The 20997-nt window shown below is 41.8% G+C and overlaps 2 protein-coding genes across 2 annotated transcripts; both read left to right on the forward strand.

Annotated features, from left to right (window-relative positions):
• Nucleotides 1–375: 375 nt before the first annotated feature.
• On the forward strand, nt 376–4680 carry phf23b (PHD finger protein 23b). Its single transcript, XM_076725301.1, has 5 exons — nt 376–515; nt 1803–1834; nt 1953–2045; nt 2153–2768; nt 2947–4680. Exons 1-5 carry the CDS (start codon nt 488–490, stop codon nt 3138–3140), a joined length of 963 nt encoding a protein of 320 aa, XP_076581416.1. The 5' UTR covers nt 376–487; the 3' UTR covers nt 3141–4680.
• A 5542-nt stretch (nt 4681–10222) lies between these two features.
• Nucleotides 10223–19564, forward strand: LOC143317315 (phospholipid scramblase 2-like). The gene is made up of 8 exons (XM_076725408.1): nt 10223–10568; nt 11341–11437; nt 13911–14212; nt 15036–15078; nt 15277–15497; nt 16525–16686; nt 17477–17638; nt 17771–19564. Exons 2-8 carry the CDS (start codon nt 11425–11427, stop codon nt 17828–17830), a joined length of 963 nt encoding a protein of 320 aa, XP_076581523.1. The 5' UTR covers nt 10223–10568; nt 11341–11424; the 3' UTR covers nt 17831–19564.
• Nucleotides 19565–20997: the final 1433 nt, after the last annotated feature.

Genomic DNA, 20997 nt, shown 5'->3' on the forward strand with positions numbered 1-20997 from the left:
GTACAGCGAAGACACGAAAAAAACTCAATCGGAGAAGTTCCCATTATGGACCTACAACCAGTAGTACTCGCGTTGATCTAAGGAGTTTTTACAGCGCTGACACTATTCAATACCGAGGGTTATATAAATGCAGTGACGAAGAAAAAGAAGCTATAAGAACAGGACGTTAAGCGACAGAGGAATTAGTATTTTGTCGGGCTAATAACGTTAGTGTGGCGACAGTTCAGAGGCGAATTGTTTCAAATGCGTTAACGTTAGCTGTTGTAACGGGTCCCTAGTGAGGAAATATTACAACTTCGACCCACAGTGGAGTGTTTTTTTTTAAGGACGAGTCTCTTCGGTCCTCCGCGCCCTTGGCTTGCTGCTGCTAAAGTAGCCCGGTAAGGTGCAGCCACGCCGGGGGAAGGGACAGCGGGACGGCCGCTACTCCGGCTAGCTCGCCTGCTGCTTCTATTTCTTGGATCGAGGCCTTGTCGGTGAGGCGACAATGCTCGACATAATGTCTGAGCACCAAGGTATGTTTTGCTACCATCAGTGTTGAGCCATTAAAATAACAGTTCCCATGTGATGTTAATCTGTTGAAATCTGTCTGATGTGCTTTGCGGACATTAAGATGGCTAACCTACCGTAAGTTCTGTCTAACGCTAATGTTACGTTTGGTTGCGTATGCTGTATTAACAACAGGACTTGGTATCGATCATCTTATGTCTGTCGTCAAAATGCCACGAAAGCTGTGTTAAAGTGAATATAATAAGTTTCGTTACGATTAGTGTAGCTGATCTATTGTTATTGCATTTATTGGGCAGTTATGTTAGCTTGCTGTTTAACGCGCCGATCTAGCTTAACGTTAATAGCTAATAGCTGAGGTAGCTAACATTACTCTACCACCTTACTGAAACACCCTTTATGTTGTCAGTTTTAAGTTAATTTAGCTCACTTGTCAGCCCCGAAAAACACATTTTTTAACATGAGCTCAAACTTCAATGCTGACAACACGGACGATTAGCGTTAAATGTCGCATCTTGCTAACACCAAGCTAGTTTGGCTAATGAGCCTCTCCCACTTCCATTTCAAGAAAGTTAGCGTGATTAGCTAGCTGTCCGAGTGTCTGGTTGTTACAAGTTAACGTCATTAATAATCAAACATAGCCGTTAACAATATCAAATTCAACTGCAGCTTGTTAACATTTCGGCCATGAAGGAGCTCACACAAGTCCAAACCCTGTTTGCCGATATCGCTGCAAACTCCATAACGTGTTGTTAGCTTCTCCTCTAAATGTCAGCTAGCGTTAGCAGGTAGCATCTAGACAATACAATATGGCAAGTTTAAAGCTTGGCAGCAACAAATTGAGCTTTGTTAGCTGCACTTTTACTGAATAAATTATTTACTTAAAGTCGGTTTTAAATCGAGAAACTATTACTCGTGGCTGATACCGAAATATGCAGACTTCGTGTAAAGTTCTGATAGTGACCAAGTGACACCGGTTGCGCTTGTTGGCAGTCAACTCGCGTTGACATCCGATGAGCGACCTGCTTGTTTTTCGTTTAAACGGTTAAACTCTGTCGGTCATTTTAATGTCCCTGAAGAAACACGGCTCTTAATTGAGCTCCGCATACTCATCTTTAATATCCCCCATGAAGCTGTTGAGCCGTGTTAGCAAGCTAATGCTAGTGTTTGTCCACATGTGTGTTATCACACCCAGGCAACAGTGTTCTTAGTGATTCTGTGTAGAAGCTGTTTGCGTGAACATGATGGTTGAGTTTTGACTTACAAAATTTGTTTTATTTTTTCCCATCCGCCAGATTCACTGTTGACGTGCAAAACGGAACCTCTGGTGAGTACTTTGTAATGTTACTTTGAATACTCTTGAGTAGTTCACTGAGTAACTGTCTTTTGTTGGAGCCTGTTTGGTTTAGCTTCATTTTCTTACACAAAGACTGTGCTTTCTGTAGCCCCCAGAGAGGAAAAAGAGGACTGTAGAGGACTTCAACAAGTTCTGCAGCTTTGTCCTGGCATATGCTGGCTACATCCCCAGTCCAAAAGAGGTAAGCTGCCATGAACGTCACTGTGGATATTAGAAATGACTGTCATTGTCCTGTCTTGCTCAAGCTGTGAAAGAACACCAACATTTTTCTTTCTTGTCATCTTGTAGGAAAGTTCATGGTCCCCAACATCATCCAGCTCTGCACACAGTTCAGGGTTGTCAGCAGATGGAGGTGGTGGAGGCAGCAGCTCTACGGGCAATGCTTGGGCAGACGGGAGCTCTGACATCCACACCATTCATACATTTGTCCGCAAAGCTCGAGCAAATAAGGGCAAAAATATTCGCCGCATGCACTCTGATAGCACTCTGCTGGACAAGATGCGCCTGAAAGACTCCTTGTATGAGAGCCAGGCCAGCACTAAGGCGGAGCGCAAGAAGGACAAAAAACTGAAAAAGTTGTCACTGGGTTCTGCCGTGATGGCGGCAGATAGTGGCAGTAGCGAAGGCGAGAAAAGAGCCCGCATCAAACGCAGCAAAAACTCAAAACAGCCGAAAGCCAAGAAGCTCAAAAGTTCAGTTACTCAAAGTGAGACAGACTCTGAGGCACGGCATACACACACAGAGGTACGAGCCATCAGAGACGACCTGACGGTGCACGGAGGCTCCACCCCGAGCATACAGGGCCTGGGGAAGATGCAGCCGGATGAATCCCTCAGGGAAGCAGAGATGAGCTCCAGTGAGGGGGAGACCTGGATTGCAGATGAAGACATTATGGTGGAGTCAGGTATAAGTTTATGCTTATAACTTAAATTTATAAAGTTGATCATCTCTCTGCACCTAATAAGGAAATATTTAGTACTAAATCCTGTCTCATAGTTTTTGGTTGTGCTCTTAATATTTACCGATTGACAACTTTTTAGCCACTGTGATATCCTATAACTCTGTTCTCTTCATCAACACAGGCGATGATTCATGGGACTTGATCACCTGTTACTGTGGGAAGCCATTCGCAGGACGGCCGATGATCGAGTGCAACCAGTGCGGCATATGGGTGCATTTGTCGTGTGCAAAGATCAAGAAGTCCAACGTTCCCGACATTTTTTACTGCCACAAGTGCAGGGACGTGCGGCGGTCGGGACACAAAAAAGACACCTAGAGATGAAGAGGCTGGGAGGGACGCGGAGCGCCCGCCCTGTGTTTGCTGTCCTCTGACACTTGTTTTCTTTGATGCCTACAGCCAAAACAGCCTAAATTATCAACTGGATGGCAACTGTATTGTCACTTTGTAGGATTTCTTTTGACAATCACAACCATTCTTATTTATCCCTCACTTTTTTTTTCTTACTTTTTTTGTTTTTCCCACCCCTTTGGCTACTGTGAAGAACTGGACAGAAGGCGACAGTGACAGTGGAGCATCATTTATTTGTTCCTAATTGATTCCTTTATTAATTGGCCTTTTTTGTTGTGTACTGTGCGGGTGATGTGCACGTAAATTTTGACACTTAGTCTCGTCTTAACTGAAGTTGCATTTTGACTTGTAAGTTATTTCTTGAGGATGTCGACAAATCACTGACAATTTCCTTTTTAACGTCTCAAGAAGTTTCAGTTAATCAATGCCAGTTTTACACGTGGACAAAATTTCTAGATTAAGCGATGAAAAATGTCACTCCTGTTATTTGTTTAGAAGCATGTGATAAGGTGGGCAGCTCATTTTATTTTTGATCGTATTTTGGCGATTGTGTTTTTTTTTTTTTTTTTAGTTTTGGTTGTCGGTGATCGTCACTGAACTTTAAAACGTAGAGATCTCACTCCTCTAGAATAAGTGATCTTTGAATTCATACAATCTGTTAACATTTACTATTTTGCATCTGAAGTTGCATCTAAATTGCTACATTTCAAATTGCACACAGACAATGCTTTCAGCAGTGCACTTTTTAAATATAAACCCAGATACTGTTTCTACTGCATTATATGTATGGTATTTGGAAAATGATTAGCTACGGCTGATTAAACCTGTACTTAGCATGTAGCTGTGTACATTCATGATCGAGCGCTTAATGTTTCTCCCTGTCTGGCTTGTTAATCATTGATAGCCATTTACATGAACAACATTTACATTGAAAGCTATTTCATTTTGATGTTTTTGTTTCATGTGTGCTTTTTTTTTTGTTTTGTTTTTACATGTTAAAAACTCATCTGAGGGATTGATGTTGCTGTAAGACAAATGGTTTGGCAGTGCTTTACAATATCGAAGTGGCTCTGAGGCTTGTTCATGAATGGTTGTAAAATATTTGTTTTTCTGTTCCATGTAAGTGTTTATTTCTTAGCTTTCTGAGAAGCGGGATTAGAGATACGCGCCCGCATCAGAGAATGGACATGAGATTGTCTCACATGGAGAACAAAAGTTGTAGTGTACAGAAAATAAGTTGATGCCGCGTAGGTTGTGGCATTTGTTTATGTTGTTTGGTTTTACCATGAGCGTTTTCTTTTGTTGGTGGGAGTGTCTTGGTAAGTCTCCAGTAGCAGTTGCACTCTCTCTACAACTTCAATTTTGTGTACATATCCTGTTCTTTGACAACTGTACATATGTGAAAGTGAAGAGAGAAAATACCCAAGCAAAATCTATATTTTCTGCAGTCTGATATTGTTTTCTTTAATTGTAGCTTGACAAATAAAAGTCTTTGGGAACATGAAGGTAAGGTGGTATTTTTAATCATTTGTATAGAAATTACATGTTGAAAAGACATTTGAAACAGTTGTTGGCACACAGCAGTGTTTGTCATGTTCGTGTCTTCTACCACTAGGGGGCGTGAGTCAACAGATCTCACTTGTTAGGAAGGCAGTGACTTGTTCAATAACAATGAATAAATATGCAGCATATAAAAAGTTGCCATGTAGATCGGCACCAGGGGAAATTCGAGCAGCTCAGATGTCGGAGTTGCTCTTCATTCCCTGTATCCTTCCCAGTGGATGTCAGGCTCATCCTGTAACGCAAACATACAGTTTTTCGTCCCACAAAAGAAAAGCTAATGTCATGGAAAACATTGGGCAAGACATGCAAGTCGAGACCTGGATGCTCAAGTCTATTCAGCTTAGCATTTAAAGGCTTGATAGCGCTTTAAACTGTACTACACTGTGTGCATATGCAAACACTGTGTATAGAGCAGGTGGTATTTAAATCTCATTGTGATACAGGCTGTGTAAAGAGTACAACTGAATACGTTGGCTGATGTGTTTACTATCGGTTTAGCTTGTAATGTATCTATCAACAGTTTTCACCTCAGCACTTCCCTCTTGCGACTCACCTTTCGGTTTCGGAAACTGGACATTTGAAAGCTGCTGATGGAGTCCAGAGGAGCAACCTTCCTCCTGTGGACACATCGGTAGAAGAAAGACAAGCTCAGTCCAACATACACCTTTTCTGTGAGGTACGGTGACTGAAAAAATGTCATTTATACTTTTCATTCATACTATAAATTCACTGTGGACCACAGGCGCCAAAGATGAAACTGAAATTTTAATAGACTTAGTTTTGCCCAGCTGAACTAAATATTTGTAATTTCAGGAAACAGGATTTTGACATTGATTTAAGTGTTGGAGTTTCTTAAATTGTTTATTACATTTCCAATTACACTGATTTATTCATTAGACACGAGTCACATTTTATGATATTTTTGTTTCCTGCATTACTTTTATTACCCTCCACAAGTATAAAGCCATTCAAACTGCATGATACAAAGCGTCATGTACCTCTTTTCATTGGCTTTACGGCGGTATTGGAACTGCTGGACAGAGAGGTGCTGCGTCGGAGCGAGGAAGGTCTCTGAATGAGAGTTGCGGCTGCTCACATCCCTGCCCATCTCCCCAGCATCACCCACAGACAGGTCTCTCTGGTCTGAGCGATCCAGCAGGCGGGGGAAGAGCTCTTGGTCCAGCCAGCTGACTTCCTGAGGAGGATAAGCAAATTATAGCATAGACTGCACAGGATTGAAAGCCTGCAGGTTGTTTGATTCATCCAAAAGCTGACAAGGAGGTTGTGCTGAAAGGCCTACCCTTCTGAATTTGCTTGGCAACACAGCAGCAGATATCTCCTCCAGGAACATGTAAAGAGCCAGGAAAGGCAGCACACACCTGGAGCAAAGCATCTGAACAGAGCAAGATCGTCAGAGTCAGTAACAGTAACTCACAAGAGTTGAATCTTAAAAGGAAACACATGCTCACCTTAAATCGTATGTTTTGTCTATGGAGTTCTGTGCTCAAAGCTGATGATGGTCGCAGCTCTGCGTCTTCTGAGCTGCTGGCCAGTGTGGAGGGTATTTGTAGACATGCATCTAGGGTGGGTTTATATTATGGGACTGGCATCGAGGGCTGTTTAGGCTAAGTGAGAGTGTGTGTGTGTGTGTGTGTGTGTGTGTGTGTGTGTGTGTGTGTGTGTGAGAGAGAGAGCATGACCTCAGACATGCCAATTACATCTGCCGCCTGGCATTGTCATCATTCGTGTCAAACCTCTACAGCCAGTCTTAAGAGATCTGAAGTGCTGACAACATGCCTTGACAAACGCACATACATATGCACACGCACGTCGCCTCACGCCCTCTTCTATTTTCCCTGCAGCCGAAACGGGGGAAGATGGGAGCGAGATAAGATCATTGTTGAGTAGCTTGCTGTTTACAGGCTCGCCTTGGGGTGATGTATTACCCTCAGGCTGGTTTCAGCTGGTTTGTGCTCATCTTCATCCTCGGGGATATGGCTGCAATCAATATCATGATGATAAGAATTTTTATAAAGACTTTTATATTTTTCACTCAACACAATGTGGGAAATTTATGCAAAATGTATTGCAATGAGCCAGATCCTACTGTTGTACATCAGATAAGGCTCTTCACACATATACACCAAGAACTTAATGACTGATTCAACTTGTTTTTAATTTCACTTTATTTATTGCTTTGCTCATTGAATCATTCATTTGGACAGCATCATTTTATAAAACAATGGCACATTGCTAAGATCCATCTTGCCAAGTATTGTTTTTTCTTTTTCTGAGTCCTAAAAGTCAACAAATAACTGAACTCAACCTTTGGACTAAGTCATCCCTGTTAGTCTGTAACAGTTTTTGATGACTAATAATTCTGTAAAGTGTCCATAATAATGACAAATTCCATTAAAAAGTATCAAAGCCAAAAAGTGGCACATTTAAACAACAATAACCATAAAAATCATTAAGGAAATGGAGCTACTATTTGGCATTTATACATGATAAATAATATAAATGATAAACAGTCAATGAACTAATCAATTAATCCAATATTCATATCTGCAGTAATCGACTGTGTTTGGGTTTGAACGACCCGAAGCGAAGCTCAGGGCCAGAGATCAGAGATGGTATCAGGACCCCAGTGTGTGTGGTAATCTGGAAAACTTGATCACTCTGCTTCGCCCGACTTCACCGGCGGATGGCCACCCAATCCAGACCACACACAACAGTCTCCACCCCTCCTCCGCCTGCCTGCTGCCTCTGTCTGCAGAAAACAAAACAGAGAGGAGACAGTGCAGCAGGGATGGATGCAGAGATTGGCGGAGGGAGGGGTGGAGGTGGTCGGAGGCTCGGAGCGTATGCACATTCAGACACGTTTTCACTTTTCCTCTTTTCCTGCCCTGTCCTAATTATTTCTATTTTGGGACACAGAGGCCCACCAAACATAGAGCTGCTGCTGATAGATCAGGCGTGTATAAATAAACCGAGGCAAGGCTGGCAGCATGTCAGCAGGGGCAGAGGCCAGATAGGCTGCACTGATTACCTCCATTATCAGGGACAGGCCTCATTAGGGGCCTGGGTGTGTGACTGTGTGTGTGTTCTTTTATTGCAATTATTGACCAAATGTCCTCCCAAAGATGTACACCTATGGAGAATCCTTCAAAATGAGCGAAGAATCCTTGTTTGCCACTCTCATGTCTGTAAGATAAATACGAAGCTACAGCCAGCAGATGGTTAGCTTAGCTTAGCACAAACACTGGAATCAGTGGGAAACAGCTAGCTTGGCTCTCTCCAAAGGGTAATTATTTGTACTTAATATACACATACTTGAAATATAACTCTAGCATACTCAAATGAGTATTTCTAATTCACGAAATGCACATAATGGTGTACGCAAAGTACAAGGTAGAAAGTTAGCTGTTAGTACAAATAAAGAGAATTTAAATACTAATTGATAGTGTCTGAAAATAGCAGAGCCGAGTGTAAACTTAAGTGTAATAAAGTATATGTTAATTTTACTCATTATGTATATAAAGTACAATATTTGTACTTTTAGAATAGGGCATTTAATTATGAGTAATCATGAAAGTATTAGTGTACTACAATAAAGTGCAAGAGTACAATAACATTTAAGTGTGTGTCTGTGTGATAAATCTATGTCTGTGGATTAACTGATTCCTGGGTTAATGTGTTCTCAGTGTGCGTGTGTGTGTGTGTGTGTGCGTGTGTGTGTGTGTTTTGTGTGTGTGCTGAACAACTTCTTCATACCCCGCCCCGGTCCAGTGCCCTATAAGTACCAGGCATTGCAGCAGGTGCCAAATATAGACTCGACACAGCCTGCTCCCTGCACGAGTGTGAACAACTTTAGAAAAGATTAACATGAAAAATGAGAAATAAACAAAACATTTGTCAAATTGAAATTTTCAGAAAACCAGCAAAAGAAATGGTCAAATCTCAAATGGTTAAAAAAAAAAAAAATGTTGAAAACACAATGAAGATATGTCAGAAAGGTTACAGTCTCCTCAATGCAGATTTTCATCTGCCTCCATTTTTTGTCTCTTTAATAGACATTAGACTGGAAATACATTTACTTAAAGAACAAAATTGTACTACAAGATGCAAAATACATCACAAACTTACAGTACAATCCCAGACAAGTCAGATAGGCAAGACTTAAAGATCATTTTAATGATATATAATTTTAAAAGGAGGAGGAGTAAAACTGGAAATGAAAGGCTTCAACTCATAATGGAGTATTTTACATACAGGTATTTCAAGTTGTTATCAGTGTCAAAATGCATCATGCAGTGGTTTTTTACATTTTTTATTTATAGTTTTCCTTTTTTAGTCACTTAGAACTATTTTAAATTATGCAATCAATTTTGGCCACTAGGTGGCAGCAAAACTGACAGTGACGTTAAGGCTAATGTGTTAGCAGTTACAGTTACAGTTTCTCATTTACTTCAAGCAGACAACATTAGCAACATTAGCATTGATTTTGAATTGTGTGTCCTACCACAAGACAAACGTAAGTCCAATATTCACTGTCTTTTTAGCTCTGTTTTCTCTGCCAACTTTTGAGAAAAATGTCTAGGTCTCTAAGCTGGTTTGCGACTAGATATTTGACTTTCGTCATCTTTACTAGTGGCTAATTTTCTGCTTGGTAGGTTGCATATTTTATTTTATTTTACTGTACTGGTAAGGCTGCCTACCTAGTTGTGGGTTAAACGTGGAGGCTGTTTAAAAAAAACCCCAATGAGCTAAAGATGCTAAAAAGCTTCAGACAAAAGCAACAAATCTGTTAACTTAGTTTGTCAGTTACAGCTTCATTTCTCAATAACGTTTGGCTAACGGTCACTTTTCATTGTCATTTGACTCGTTAATATAGAAATATTGATCGGTGTAACCTTAACTGAATCAGTGTAACATCATGCACTTTAGTTCACAGTATAGGTGAGTTTATTCAGGTTTGGCGGTTTAGTTTAACATTACAATGTGAAAGTGAAAGAGGATGTCAGCTAGCTCATGTAGCCTTTTGGCTAGTACTTAAATTCAGTTTAGCTAGTCCACTTTAGCTAACTTGTTTGAGATATGTTTGTTTGGAAGTACTTTTTGGTACATTTATGTAACTTCAACTACTGCTACTATCACAACCATACTTAACTACAGTTTTCAGGTAGGACTACTTGTACATGCGCTAACTTGTACTTCCATTTTACGCCACTACACACATACATCTACTTCACTGCATTTGAGAGGGAAATACTGTATATCCTACATTCTGCAAGAGTATTATTACTTTTGATACTTTTTAGTGCATTTTGCTCATAATATTTAAGTCAAATTGCGATGTGGTATGTAAATAATGTGCGTACATCCCGTCACTATCGTTACTGAGGTATTGGCGCCCCCTGGTGGTTGTTGCTAACGCCATGTTTACCAGACCAGCCCCTCCCTCCTGCTGCGTGCGCTGGTATAATACATGCTTCGATTTCCGTGATGAAAGTCGTCATGCACGGACAAATATAACCCCTCCTTACTAAAAAAAAAAAACACATCCAAAATAGTCTCTATTAATTGAACTGTAATCCTTATTTACATTTGGCTCTGTGTGAGCGGCAGCTGAAATCTCAAGAAAGGTCGTATGAGCCTGAAAGGGGAGGAGAATATAATTGTATGTTAGGAGGGAGGAGTGACAGCAACAGCTTAGCATCAGGAACAGGTTAGAGAGAAGACGGTAAAAGCGTCTTGGCTGCGTGGATTCGCCGTTTTTGCTTCAACCCGAGTGCTTTCGTTGGCACCGAAAGGAAACCAGCTGAAAAAGAGGTGAGACTTTGCGCCATCTTTTTTTGTTGTCAACATGGATAGGATTAGAGGGTTTTATCAGGTTTTTAGCAGACACAGTGTGTGTGTGTGTGTGTGTGTGTGTGTGTGAGGCAGGGAGATAACAACCAGAGAGAGCAAGGCTGTGTGTTGTTGGTGGTGTGTGCTGTGAAAAGTTCTGAGAAGTGTGTTTTTGGAAAAATGAACTCCTGATGACCCGATGAGGGATTCGTATGTGCTTCAACTTTGTCTAAACCGGAAATTCAGCTTTACCCAGTGTGTTTTTAATGGCCATGGAAGCAAAATAATAGCATGAAAAACAACAGAGGACATGACAGAGTGGGTTCCAGTGGAAAAAGAAATGACCAGCCCACCCGTTTCTTAATAAAAACACGTCACACCCACTTTTATTTTCATGCATTTCAGCTCTCAAACATGCTGCATTCAGAGCAAAAAGAGCTTAATGCCGCCCTTTAGCTTCCGCTGCATCACATGCTTTTTGTCCTCAGTGGAAAATCTGGACTTTTGGACTGCGTTATGGTGGTTGTAAACATACACTTATTAAACCACTGCAGTGTGATGACAAAGTAGAACATTGTTATAGTTTATTTTAGCTATATTATCAGTAGAAGTCACTCAACATGACTGTCTGACTGAATGAGGCTGAATGAGTTTGATGTTGGACTCTTTTGTCACTGTCACTTTCTGTGAATCACCCCCTCCCTCCGTTCTGTTTTCTATCACGCCCCCCTCCTTTTCCCTTTCCTTCTCCCAGTTTCCCATAGAGACCCTGGGAGTGGACCGGGAAGTGTGAACTCTTTTACTCCCTGTCCAGTAAAGTTTCAGCCAGCTCCTCGCCATGTCCGCTCCTGGTAAGTGCATCAACGCAACAACTAGGAAAAATGACAAATTTCCTTTAATCTTTCCATTTTCAGTTTGACTTTTAGACAGATAATTCTAGATTAGATTGAGAGCTATTTGTGGAGTTTTTCCACATCACATTTAAAACTGTAAATAATGACATTCGCTCACTTCCTTATTGACTTCTTGCATTATGTAATTCTTTACTGCCATTGTGAAATGATTAGGCTCTTGTACCTCAAAGTTTCCATTACACTTACCCGTCCACTGAGCATAAATGTGTAGCGAATCAAAAGCCTGTACTGCCCCTAGATTCTCTCAGCCCTTGAGAAATGTTATCCTTCCTGGGATTTGAAGGAATGCTTGCATGAAAACTGAAGTGAAAATATGTCTGATTACGCCTGTTGGTCCAGCGTGCTCCTCCCTCTGGAAGGAAAAGAGCAGTTCAGGAGGTGAAAGGCACCGTTGTGTGTGCGTCTCTGTCCGTGTACGCGAAGGCAGCCTTCCTGTGAACATGCTGGTTTAAATTTTTGTTTTTTTGTTTCCTGCAAGTAGGGAAAGGAATGTGGAAAGAGGTGGAGCAAAAACAAGCAACAGAGTTCATAGAACGCAGGGCTCTTCCTCTTTTTGACTTCAGGGTCTTCTTAGAAAGACAGAAGTTTGTTCCCCCTGACATTAATCCACATTTGTCTTGAGATTGAATGACATTAATTTATTTTTAAAACTGTGTGTCAGCACGCCCACAACCATAATCGAGGAGGAGTGTCACAACGAGACTGTCCGGCGATCTCTGCAAGTGTTTAACTGATTTGCTTAAGGCTTTTGTTGGACTGTCCTGCTACGCAAACTAAAACCAGTTTGGGCACCTATGAGACAAATGTGACTCCGCGACTGGCAGACAAATCCATAGCTCAGCACTGTTGACATGGTGGTTCGTGACATTGTGTTTTCTGTCTCTACACTGATTACCTGACAATACATCAGGTTTTTAGTTCTCTTTATCAAAGTGGAAACAGTTGTGACAGACATCGGTTCATCAGAAAGGGACCAAAGTAACAAAAAACATTCTCATTCCCAGTACAGCTAAACACTTCCACAATAAAATGTCTAAAATAGACTATACTATATATAACGTACTACGGTATGTTATGTATGTTGTTGAGTTGCCCAGAGAGGTAAAGGTGCGTTTCATTTGGTCACCCGTCAGGTGTCGTATCCCCTTTGGCCCCTCTAGTTGCAATAACTTCCAGGTAAACACAGGAAACACCAGATGATTCATGAGAGAGGAAGGAAGTCAGTGAACTAGCCAGCCACTCTGTGATGGAGCGTAATAATTCATTTTTCGTCGGCAGTGGTTGTTGTTCAACAACACAGACAACAACTCACATGATCGTTAAACTATGACTTTTGTTATTTTTGATTGAGGGAACTCCAGCTGCAGATATAACATACTGTGCATTTAAAAAACCTCAACATGAGGGTCTGACTGGACTGTCATCAGTGAGCAGGTGTGAAACAGACTCAGTCTAAAATGAGAGATGTTGTCGATACCTCTGGCTGGGGAGAACGAGTGAGACAAAGGAATATTACTGGTGTGAAGAGTCCAAGCGGCCCTCTATGGGAGCAAAGCTGTGATGACACTACATGCAGATATCTGTCAGTGAGTGAACACATGACAGCCAGCATTCCACTTAATTACATACAGACGACCTCATGCGCTTCGCCGTCACACCCATTTGAGCTCTTTTCTCTACGTTATTTGTGGCTCTTTTAAACAACCTTTGAGTGTTTGTTGATTGATTGAGGAATTCAAGTATTCTCCAGCAAGTGCAAACCTGTGCTCAGTCATCACAGTGGCAGGGGCTCTTCAAACAGAAAAAACAAGCAGAAGCGAATGTATGATGAGATGATCTTAAGCAGCACCACGGTTTTCAGCTGCCTATCGAGAAGCTCACTGATTAGTGTTGTTTGCTCTGGTCAGATAAGCTGCAAATGTTGAACTAATGCCCAAGTAAAGACTGTTATCGGGTAGTTGTGCTGTTTATACAGAGTATTAACTATGAAAACGTGACAAAAAACAAGTGGAACCCACAAGGGATGTTACTGTATGACAGTCTAGCACTGGCTGTTTATTTGCTCCCTCATGAGTGCTTTCAGTCTGCACTCTGGTTAATAAGTAGCTTATTGGCTCTGCTGTCCTCATAGGGAAACGCAGGATGATCCACAGTAAACATACGCTTACACTGAGCAGCTGCTATGAGCTGGTCGCACACAGATCATTATAAGGTGAGAGGTTGAAGACCAGACTTGGCTGAGACATCCGATCTCAAATCGAGAGAAGATGTTGAGAACAGGAAGCACTTTTATGTTTTCTTATATAAAGTTGTGTAATTTTTGTTTTGAACCTGTCATCTGGTTTTGTGCCGTGGAGAAACAAATCCAGTCAAGTGGAAGAATAAACTAATATCACTGTCTTTCTTCCAGGTTACCCAGGCTCTCCCAACCAGGCACCCTACCCCATGCCTCAGCATGGCAGCATGGCGGCAGCCCCGTATCCATCAGCTCCAGGAGGGTACGGAGACCCCAGTCAAGCCCCTCCGCCAGGCTTCAACATGGGCTACAATCAAGGCCAGCCTCCTGTCATGTATCAGCCTGGTCCGATGGGCTCAGGCCCAGCCCCAGGACAGGAGTATGGCGGCCATCCGGGAGCGATCACCCCGGCCCCAGCTGCGGTGCCAGCTGGAGCTGCCATTGGGGTACCACCAGGGCTCGAGTACCTCGTCCAGGTAGGACAGAGAAATCAAAGAAAAATTTGCAGCAGCTTTGTATCTTCAGATTGCTTAAGATGAAAGAGGAGCCAGCCCACAATGTTAGGTCATTTCAAATGCAGTTACACCTGTTTGGGATTTCCTCACAAGTGTCTTTATCTTGAGGAAGAGTGGATTATTCATCCACCACTCCTTCAGCTTGTTTAGTTATTGATTCAGAGAGATTAACAATAAGAAGCTGCCCTGAAAAGACACTGTCAGTGGGTGTGTACTGGTCTATAGGTTATACTGAAATCCATGAATTGCTTTTTCACACACACTTTCAGAAGTCCCTCATTGTGCATCGATCACATGTCTTTACGTGAAATGAAACGTGTGTGAAAATAGCCATAACATAGAAAGATTCAAGTAGTTACATTTACTTCTGTCCCTGTAATTGATGTATGATTTATTTACTTTTTAACTGATTGCATTTCTCTAGAGCTGAAATTAAATCCATTCCAGAGTCAAAGTGTCTTTGCATCAGTGGATAGTCAGTTATTCTAGAAAAAGTAATAATCTGTAATATGGTCTCAGCAATCACAGCCTTTAACTCATAAAGATCACGTCCTACGTTGTTTTCTTTAAGTACAGTAACTCAGTTGGTCTTTGTGTAAGCAGTTTAAACAAAAACTTTAACTCGCTTGCACAGAAAACAACTCCTCATGTGCTCCGACTGAAAAGCAGCTGGCATCAAGTGTATCAGCACATTTATGAAAATTCACAGAGCAAATTGCTTTGCATTGCAAACAAGTGTAAATTGCCCTTCTGTCTCTGTTTTGTGTCTCTCTCATGATCTTAGATTGACCAGATCCTGATCCACCAAAAAGTTGAGCTTCTAGAAGGTAACACATGTTCATTCACTGTTATTTACACTTCCCACCTTGCAAGCAGCAAACAACCAGCAGCAGTTTGTCATTTTTTGTTGCAGCCCAACAGAAAATCATAATGATAAATTGATGTCTGTCCTTGGAATTCTTTGCTTATCTGCCCTTTGTTATTCACCGTTTCCACCCTCCCCTCCCCTTCCAACCCCGCCCCAGCATTCATCGGGTTTGAGACCAACAACCAGTACGAGATAAAGAACAGTCTGGGCCAAAAGATCTACAAGGCCAAAGAGAAGAACGACTGCTGCACGAGGAACTGCTGCGGCTCGCTGCGCAGCTTCGACATGAAGATCAAGGACAACATGGACAGGGAGGTCATCCGTCTCATAAGGCCTTTCCGCTGCGCCTCCTGCTGTTGTCCCTGCTGCCTGCAAGAGGTCACTAGGTTTTAATAGCCTCATACTATATTGATTTAACACACCGAGTAGTTTCTTAACACTCTGATGTGTCCTGTTTGCCCAGGGTGATGCCAGCTATTAATGTTGAAATTTAACCACAATGATTGTCTGAAGCGATAACTGTTACTTCCTAAAGCCACTGATTCTTCAGTGTTCCCCTTTTGATTTAGACACATATTTGTACACAGTTCTAGGTGTCGATTAAGCAACCTATAAGGATGAACTTAGATAACTCCTGCTAAGCGTAGACAGGAGACAGAACACCCGCCTTCTCTCCTCCTTAATTTTATCCACCTATCTTCAGCTACATCATCACCATCATCAGCCTTCCTTTTCCTTACCAGACTCATCTGAAAAGTCCAAAACATATAATTAGTTAAAGCTAAGTGTACAGAGATTTACAGCTTTCCCCTCCAGCTTTTAAAGCTTTTGCTAATTTGGTTGCTTTCATTTAGACAAGAGAAGGTATTTGCTCCTATTAGCATAAAAATCTGCAGCCTCACGGCGCTCAGTGGCTCATTCTTAGAGGCTTCTATCTCTCCTCACGTTGCCTTGTGTTACTGTTGAGTTGCTGAGTGGCACTTCAATGGCTTTGTGCTCCAGTCTGCTCAGGCAGGGGTTTGTTAGGCCTATGAATGGTCCTTTGTCTGTCCAAACTATCTCCTAGACTCTCCCCCCCTCCTCCACCGCTGAGACTTCTCTCTGTCTGTTTAATCACAATCTGGCCACAGCACGTTCTCACACAAGCAAACTCGCATACTGCCGCGCTGTTTACTGGCCAGACAGGAGCCATGTGAGATGTATTACCTTTGCTATGTGGTGCCACAGTCGAGCAGTCAGAGGCTCGCTTATCATTCCTGCTGTCCTGTGTGACGTGTGGCATGCAAACCCCGTGATGTTTTATTTTTAGCAGTCAGTGTCGATGGATGAGGGCAAGCTTTCTGGGATAACTCTCGAATTTTGTGTCATGTTAGTATTTGTATGTAACTATATGTGTGACCTACAGATGGAGGTCCAGGCACCGCCGGGCACCACCATAGGCTACATCAAACAGGACTGGCACCCATTCCTGCCACGGTTTTCCATCCAGGGAGCCAACAAGGAGACTGTGATGAAACTGGAGGGGCCCTGCTTTGCCTGCAACTGCTGTGGGGACGTGAACTTTGAGGTGAGGCCCGAGGATTGTTGTGTTTGTGGGTGAAACTCAGCAACAAAATGTCTGTGGTTCAGCCGGCCAAGAATTTCCTGTACAAATCATCCAGTTTGTCTAAACTGAAACTCGGTTTTCCAGCCATGACTGGCAGCAGTTGTACAGATCTATAACACTGGTTCTCAACCTGGGCAGACTGGGGGTTTGTATACCGAGAAATGAGCCTAAAAAAATATGAAACACAGACAGAGAATTGTATAAAATTTTATAGAAAATATCAGGATAAATATCTGCTCAGAAATCATCCAAATTACTCGTTTTCCACAACCTTCCTGCAGTTATTATACAGTTGATCAGTTGTTCTGTACTGTTATTGTTATGCATAATATAAAATACTCCTAGTCAGAAATTTAGAGAAATACGCTCGCTTGCTTTGTTGCTGAGAGTTACATGAGAAGGTCAATGTCAATTCCAGTGGGTTAGCTTAGCTTAGCCCAAAGACTGGAAACAGGTGGTAACAGCAAGCCTGGCTCTGTTCAAACATAACAATCCTCTAAAGCTAAACTGGCTGCTGGCTGTATCTTCATGTTTATCCTACAGACACAACAGTGGTTTCAATCCTCTAATTAACTGTCAAACTGTTTCTTTAAATTAACAGTTCCAACCCAAGTTTGGCGTCGGGATAGATGAATCGTTTCCACGGAGGGAACTAGAATCCCTCTTCCTCTCCTATCTAACATGAAAACATCGTTGTTTAGTTCACTTGATAAAACGTCTTACAGACACTGTTGTTCTTGTTGCTCTGCAGCTGAAGGCCAAAGATGGTAAGAAGCCCATTGGTCGCATCAGCAAGCAGTGGAGCGGCCTGTTGAAGGAAGTCTTCACAGACACCGACAACTTTGGCATCCAGTTCCCGCTGGACATGGATGTGAAGATGAAAGCCGTGCTCATGGGAGCCTGCTTCCTCATTGTAAGACCATGTTCTTAGTTTTTTTCCCCTGAGTTCGACCACTTTGAACAACACTGCTGTCATTTTTTGTGAACTTGCTGCCTCGATCTGTTCGGGGATGAAGTAATTCTCTTCTTTTTTGCCACTTTGCAGGATTTCATGTTCTTCGAGAAGGTGGGGGAGGCCAACCAGCGCAGCTCTGTGTTTTCGTAACAGAAGGAGGGCAGAACAACAGCGCGGGAGCAAGAACTTTCTCCAGTTATGCATTCTCTGTCGATGTACTTTGTTTTTCCACTTTTCTAAGCCTTTATTCATTAGATTCCGGCCAATATGGTGCCATCCTTCTATACACAGACCGATATGAGTTAATGAACGCTTCCAGATGTTTGCTAAGGATTGTTTATCAGATCCATCCAAACCCAGCGAGTGATACTGTCTGCCATTTTGCCAATGTTTCTTACGCTTCAGTCCATACCTGCCAAAGAAAGTCAAACTTGCCGTCACTGTCGTCTTTTTCAGTGTCCACACACAGAAATAAGCGTGGACATCTACACACGTCATTGAATGTGCTTTACGCTACACTGGCATTAACGTTTCATATCTTTGCCGTATTTTTATCTATTGTTATCACACTTATAAGTCATGTTTTTTGAAAAAATAGATCTAGTATAAGTGCAATACTGTTGTGGATGTAGAGGCTGTATTCATTGCCTTGTTTTTTTTTTTTTTAGCTATGCTAGTGACTGGCATTAACAGGCTCCTAGCACTGTGCTGACAAAGGGTAGCCTCACAGCCCCGAGCATGGCTGCACATTTAGTGTCATAAGTTAACAGAAGCTTTAGATAAAACTGAAACATTAGTCACAGTTAACAGGCTGTCATTATCTAGCTGACGTAGGGAAGTGGTGGTTGTGTTAGCGAGAGGGTTGGGGGGAAGTTTAATGTGTTTTCGTTGAGGTTGTGAACATGAGTTGACACATTCTGACACCATCTACCAAAGTGCTCTTTCTAGGCCTCTCAGCTGCCTTTCTCTTCCTCGAAACTCTCTGTGTCTTAAAGCCAAGCGTACATAACCCAACAAAACTGCAGCACAGGCTACAGTGTAAACGCACTCATGCTCTCTCTTTGGGTTACTGGTTGCCTTGGAGGCTGACACCACAGCCAAACCTCGCCCTTTAGTTTTCTCTAGATACCGCTGCAACATGTGCATTGAACATGTGCGAGTGTGATGTTCCTGTAGGAGAGAGAGAGAAAAGTCTGACTGAAAGAGGAACAGAAAGAAAAGAGAGGACAAAAAGCAGAAGGTGAGGTTAGTGAACATTAGTCTGACCTGAGAGCAGCTGGATAACTGCATCGGTGAAAGTGTAAACTTTCTGTGGTTTTTGGAGCAGAGACACACCTGAATGTGAATTTTGGTTGAAGTCTGCTTTTAGATCATTTCATGGCTGTGCTTTAGAAAAATGTTGCATATTCCTGTCGAATGCAACTGGCTGTTCTGTGTTTAATAATCGTTTTCATTTTTTTGTATGGTTTTGTGAAAACATGGGTGTGCCTCCTGTGAGGCATGGTTGCCACTAATGCTCTCTAATCCGCACTGCAGCTCCCTATTACACTGTCAGTATCTAAATGTGTCTTATTGCATGTGCATATATATTTATGCTACCATCAGACTCTGATAAGGAAAGAAAGTAGCCAAAGGATGTACAGCTCATTTAGTACAATTATTTGTTCGTAGTGTTTTATGTCAGTTTTGAGCACTTGCTTTTTCACATTGAATCTGCAGCTTGCAGGATCTGTGGCATCAGTTTCCTATGTTTCTATCAAATGTATTTTGTTCCATTTGTTTGTTACTCTTGTATCTTGTGATTGTGAATTCCATTTTTTTACAGAATCAAAAAAAATACCCTATAATTCAGAAATAAAACAAATGCCGTATGAAGCCATTGTTAAAGTTGTTGTTTTGTGTTGCAGTGATTGTCCTGGAAAGTTTCGGGGAAGGCCCTCGGAAACCTAAAATCTAAATGTGGAACATGTGATTTCACTTGGAAAAAATGATCTTTGCTTCAGAGGGAAATCCAGTCTCTCATTCTCTGCCACAAATGAGCCAAATTTCCAGTTCCATGAACTTTCTCAATTCAACACTGAGAAACTACAAATATGTCCGTGTCCTACTTCAGCAACAACTTTGTCCCTGGTCACATACTGAATATCAAACGCCTCCATCTCACTGAAATGTGAGAAATACAAGCAAAGTACTTTTTAGGAACATGTCTGGACATGTCCATCTGTTCTGCAAAACTCTTGGGAAATTATTCAGAATTTAAATGTCATCCCATAATCTGTAATCATATGCTTCTTTAGACACAGGAATCAAGGATTCAGTGTCTTAACAACTGGTTGTTCATGCAAACCTGTAATTCTGTGGGCTACTGCCGCATAAAAATCTATATTGGAAATGCCAAACCCAGCAGAATATTGTATATCGAAGGTGTGTGCCTGGGTTGATGTTTATAACCTGTCTGTTAGAATAAAAATGAAGTTCAAGGCTTTGCTCCTGCATTCAGGACAATGTAACGTTTTTAATTTAAGTAAGTGAAATACATTCTCTACATCTTCACTCCTTCTGAAGACCAACAGGCACTCTAATACAACAAATATATTAGTGTATTAAACAATCAGAGGAAAGCTCATCATTGCATGTGCTGTTAATATGAACAAGACATTTTTAGTCATTATTACAATGTTAATATTTTCAGCTTAGTACAATACATGAAAAAGTTAAGCTTTTTTATATATTCCGCATTTTCTTCACACATTCTACCTTCATATCAAAATTCCCCACTGCGGAATTAATAAAAGATTATTTTAACTCATATCTTATTTTGAAGCCTGCTGCCTACACTACCCACAATGCAACTCAAACGCCAACACTTTGCGTTGGGTTGTGCTATACAAGTTGCAGCTAATGTAGCCTGGGTCCTCCAGCACCAATAATATTGCGGGACTCAACGACATTGATGCAAGGCTCTGCAGAACCGGGGATATTGTCTTTTTTTTTTAATGTCACATACTAGTCTGTCGTATCAAAACATGGCGCCTACATTACCCACAATGCAGCTCAAATGACGAGTTTCGCCTGAGATCCCTGTGTATTTTGCTAATAGCGGCTAATTTAGCAACCGAGCCGTTAGCCTGAGCGGAGGTGAGGACCTGGTTGCACACGTCTGTTAAACTCACCTCTAGCTCCACAGGAGCATTTCTCTTGTAAACTTGGAGTCTTCAGGCCAAACGGACACTACTTTTTCATACATGCAATGACATATAGACCTATAAAATCGGTGGAGTTCCCCTTTCAATTTACAGGCGAACTTCTTACTGCTT

Source organism: Chaetodon auriga, chromosome 24, assembly GCF_051107435.1.
Source record: "Chaetodon auriga isolate fChaAug3 chromosome 24, fChaAug3.hap1, whole genome shotgun sequence".
NCBI lineage: Eukaryota > Metazoa > Chordata > Actinopteri > Chaetodontiformes > Chaetodontidae > Chaetodon > Chaetodon auriga.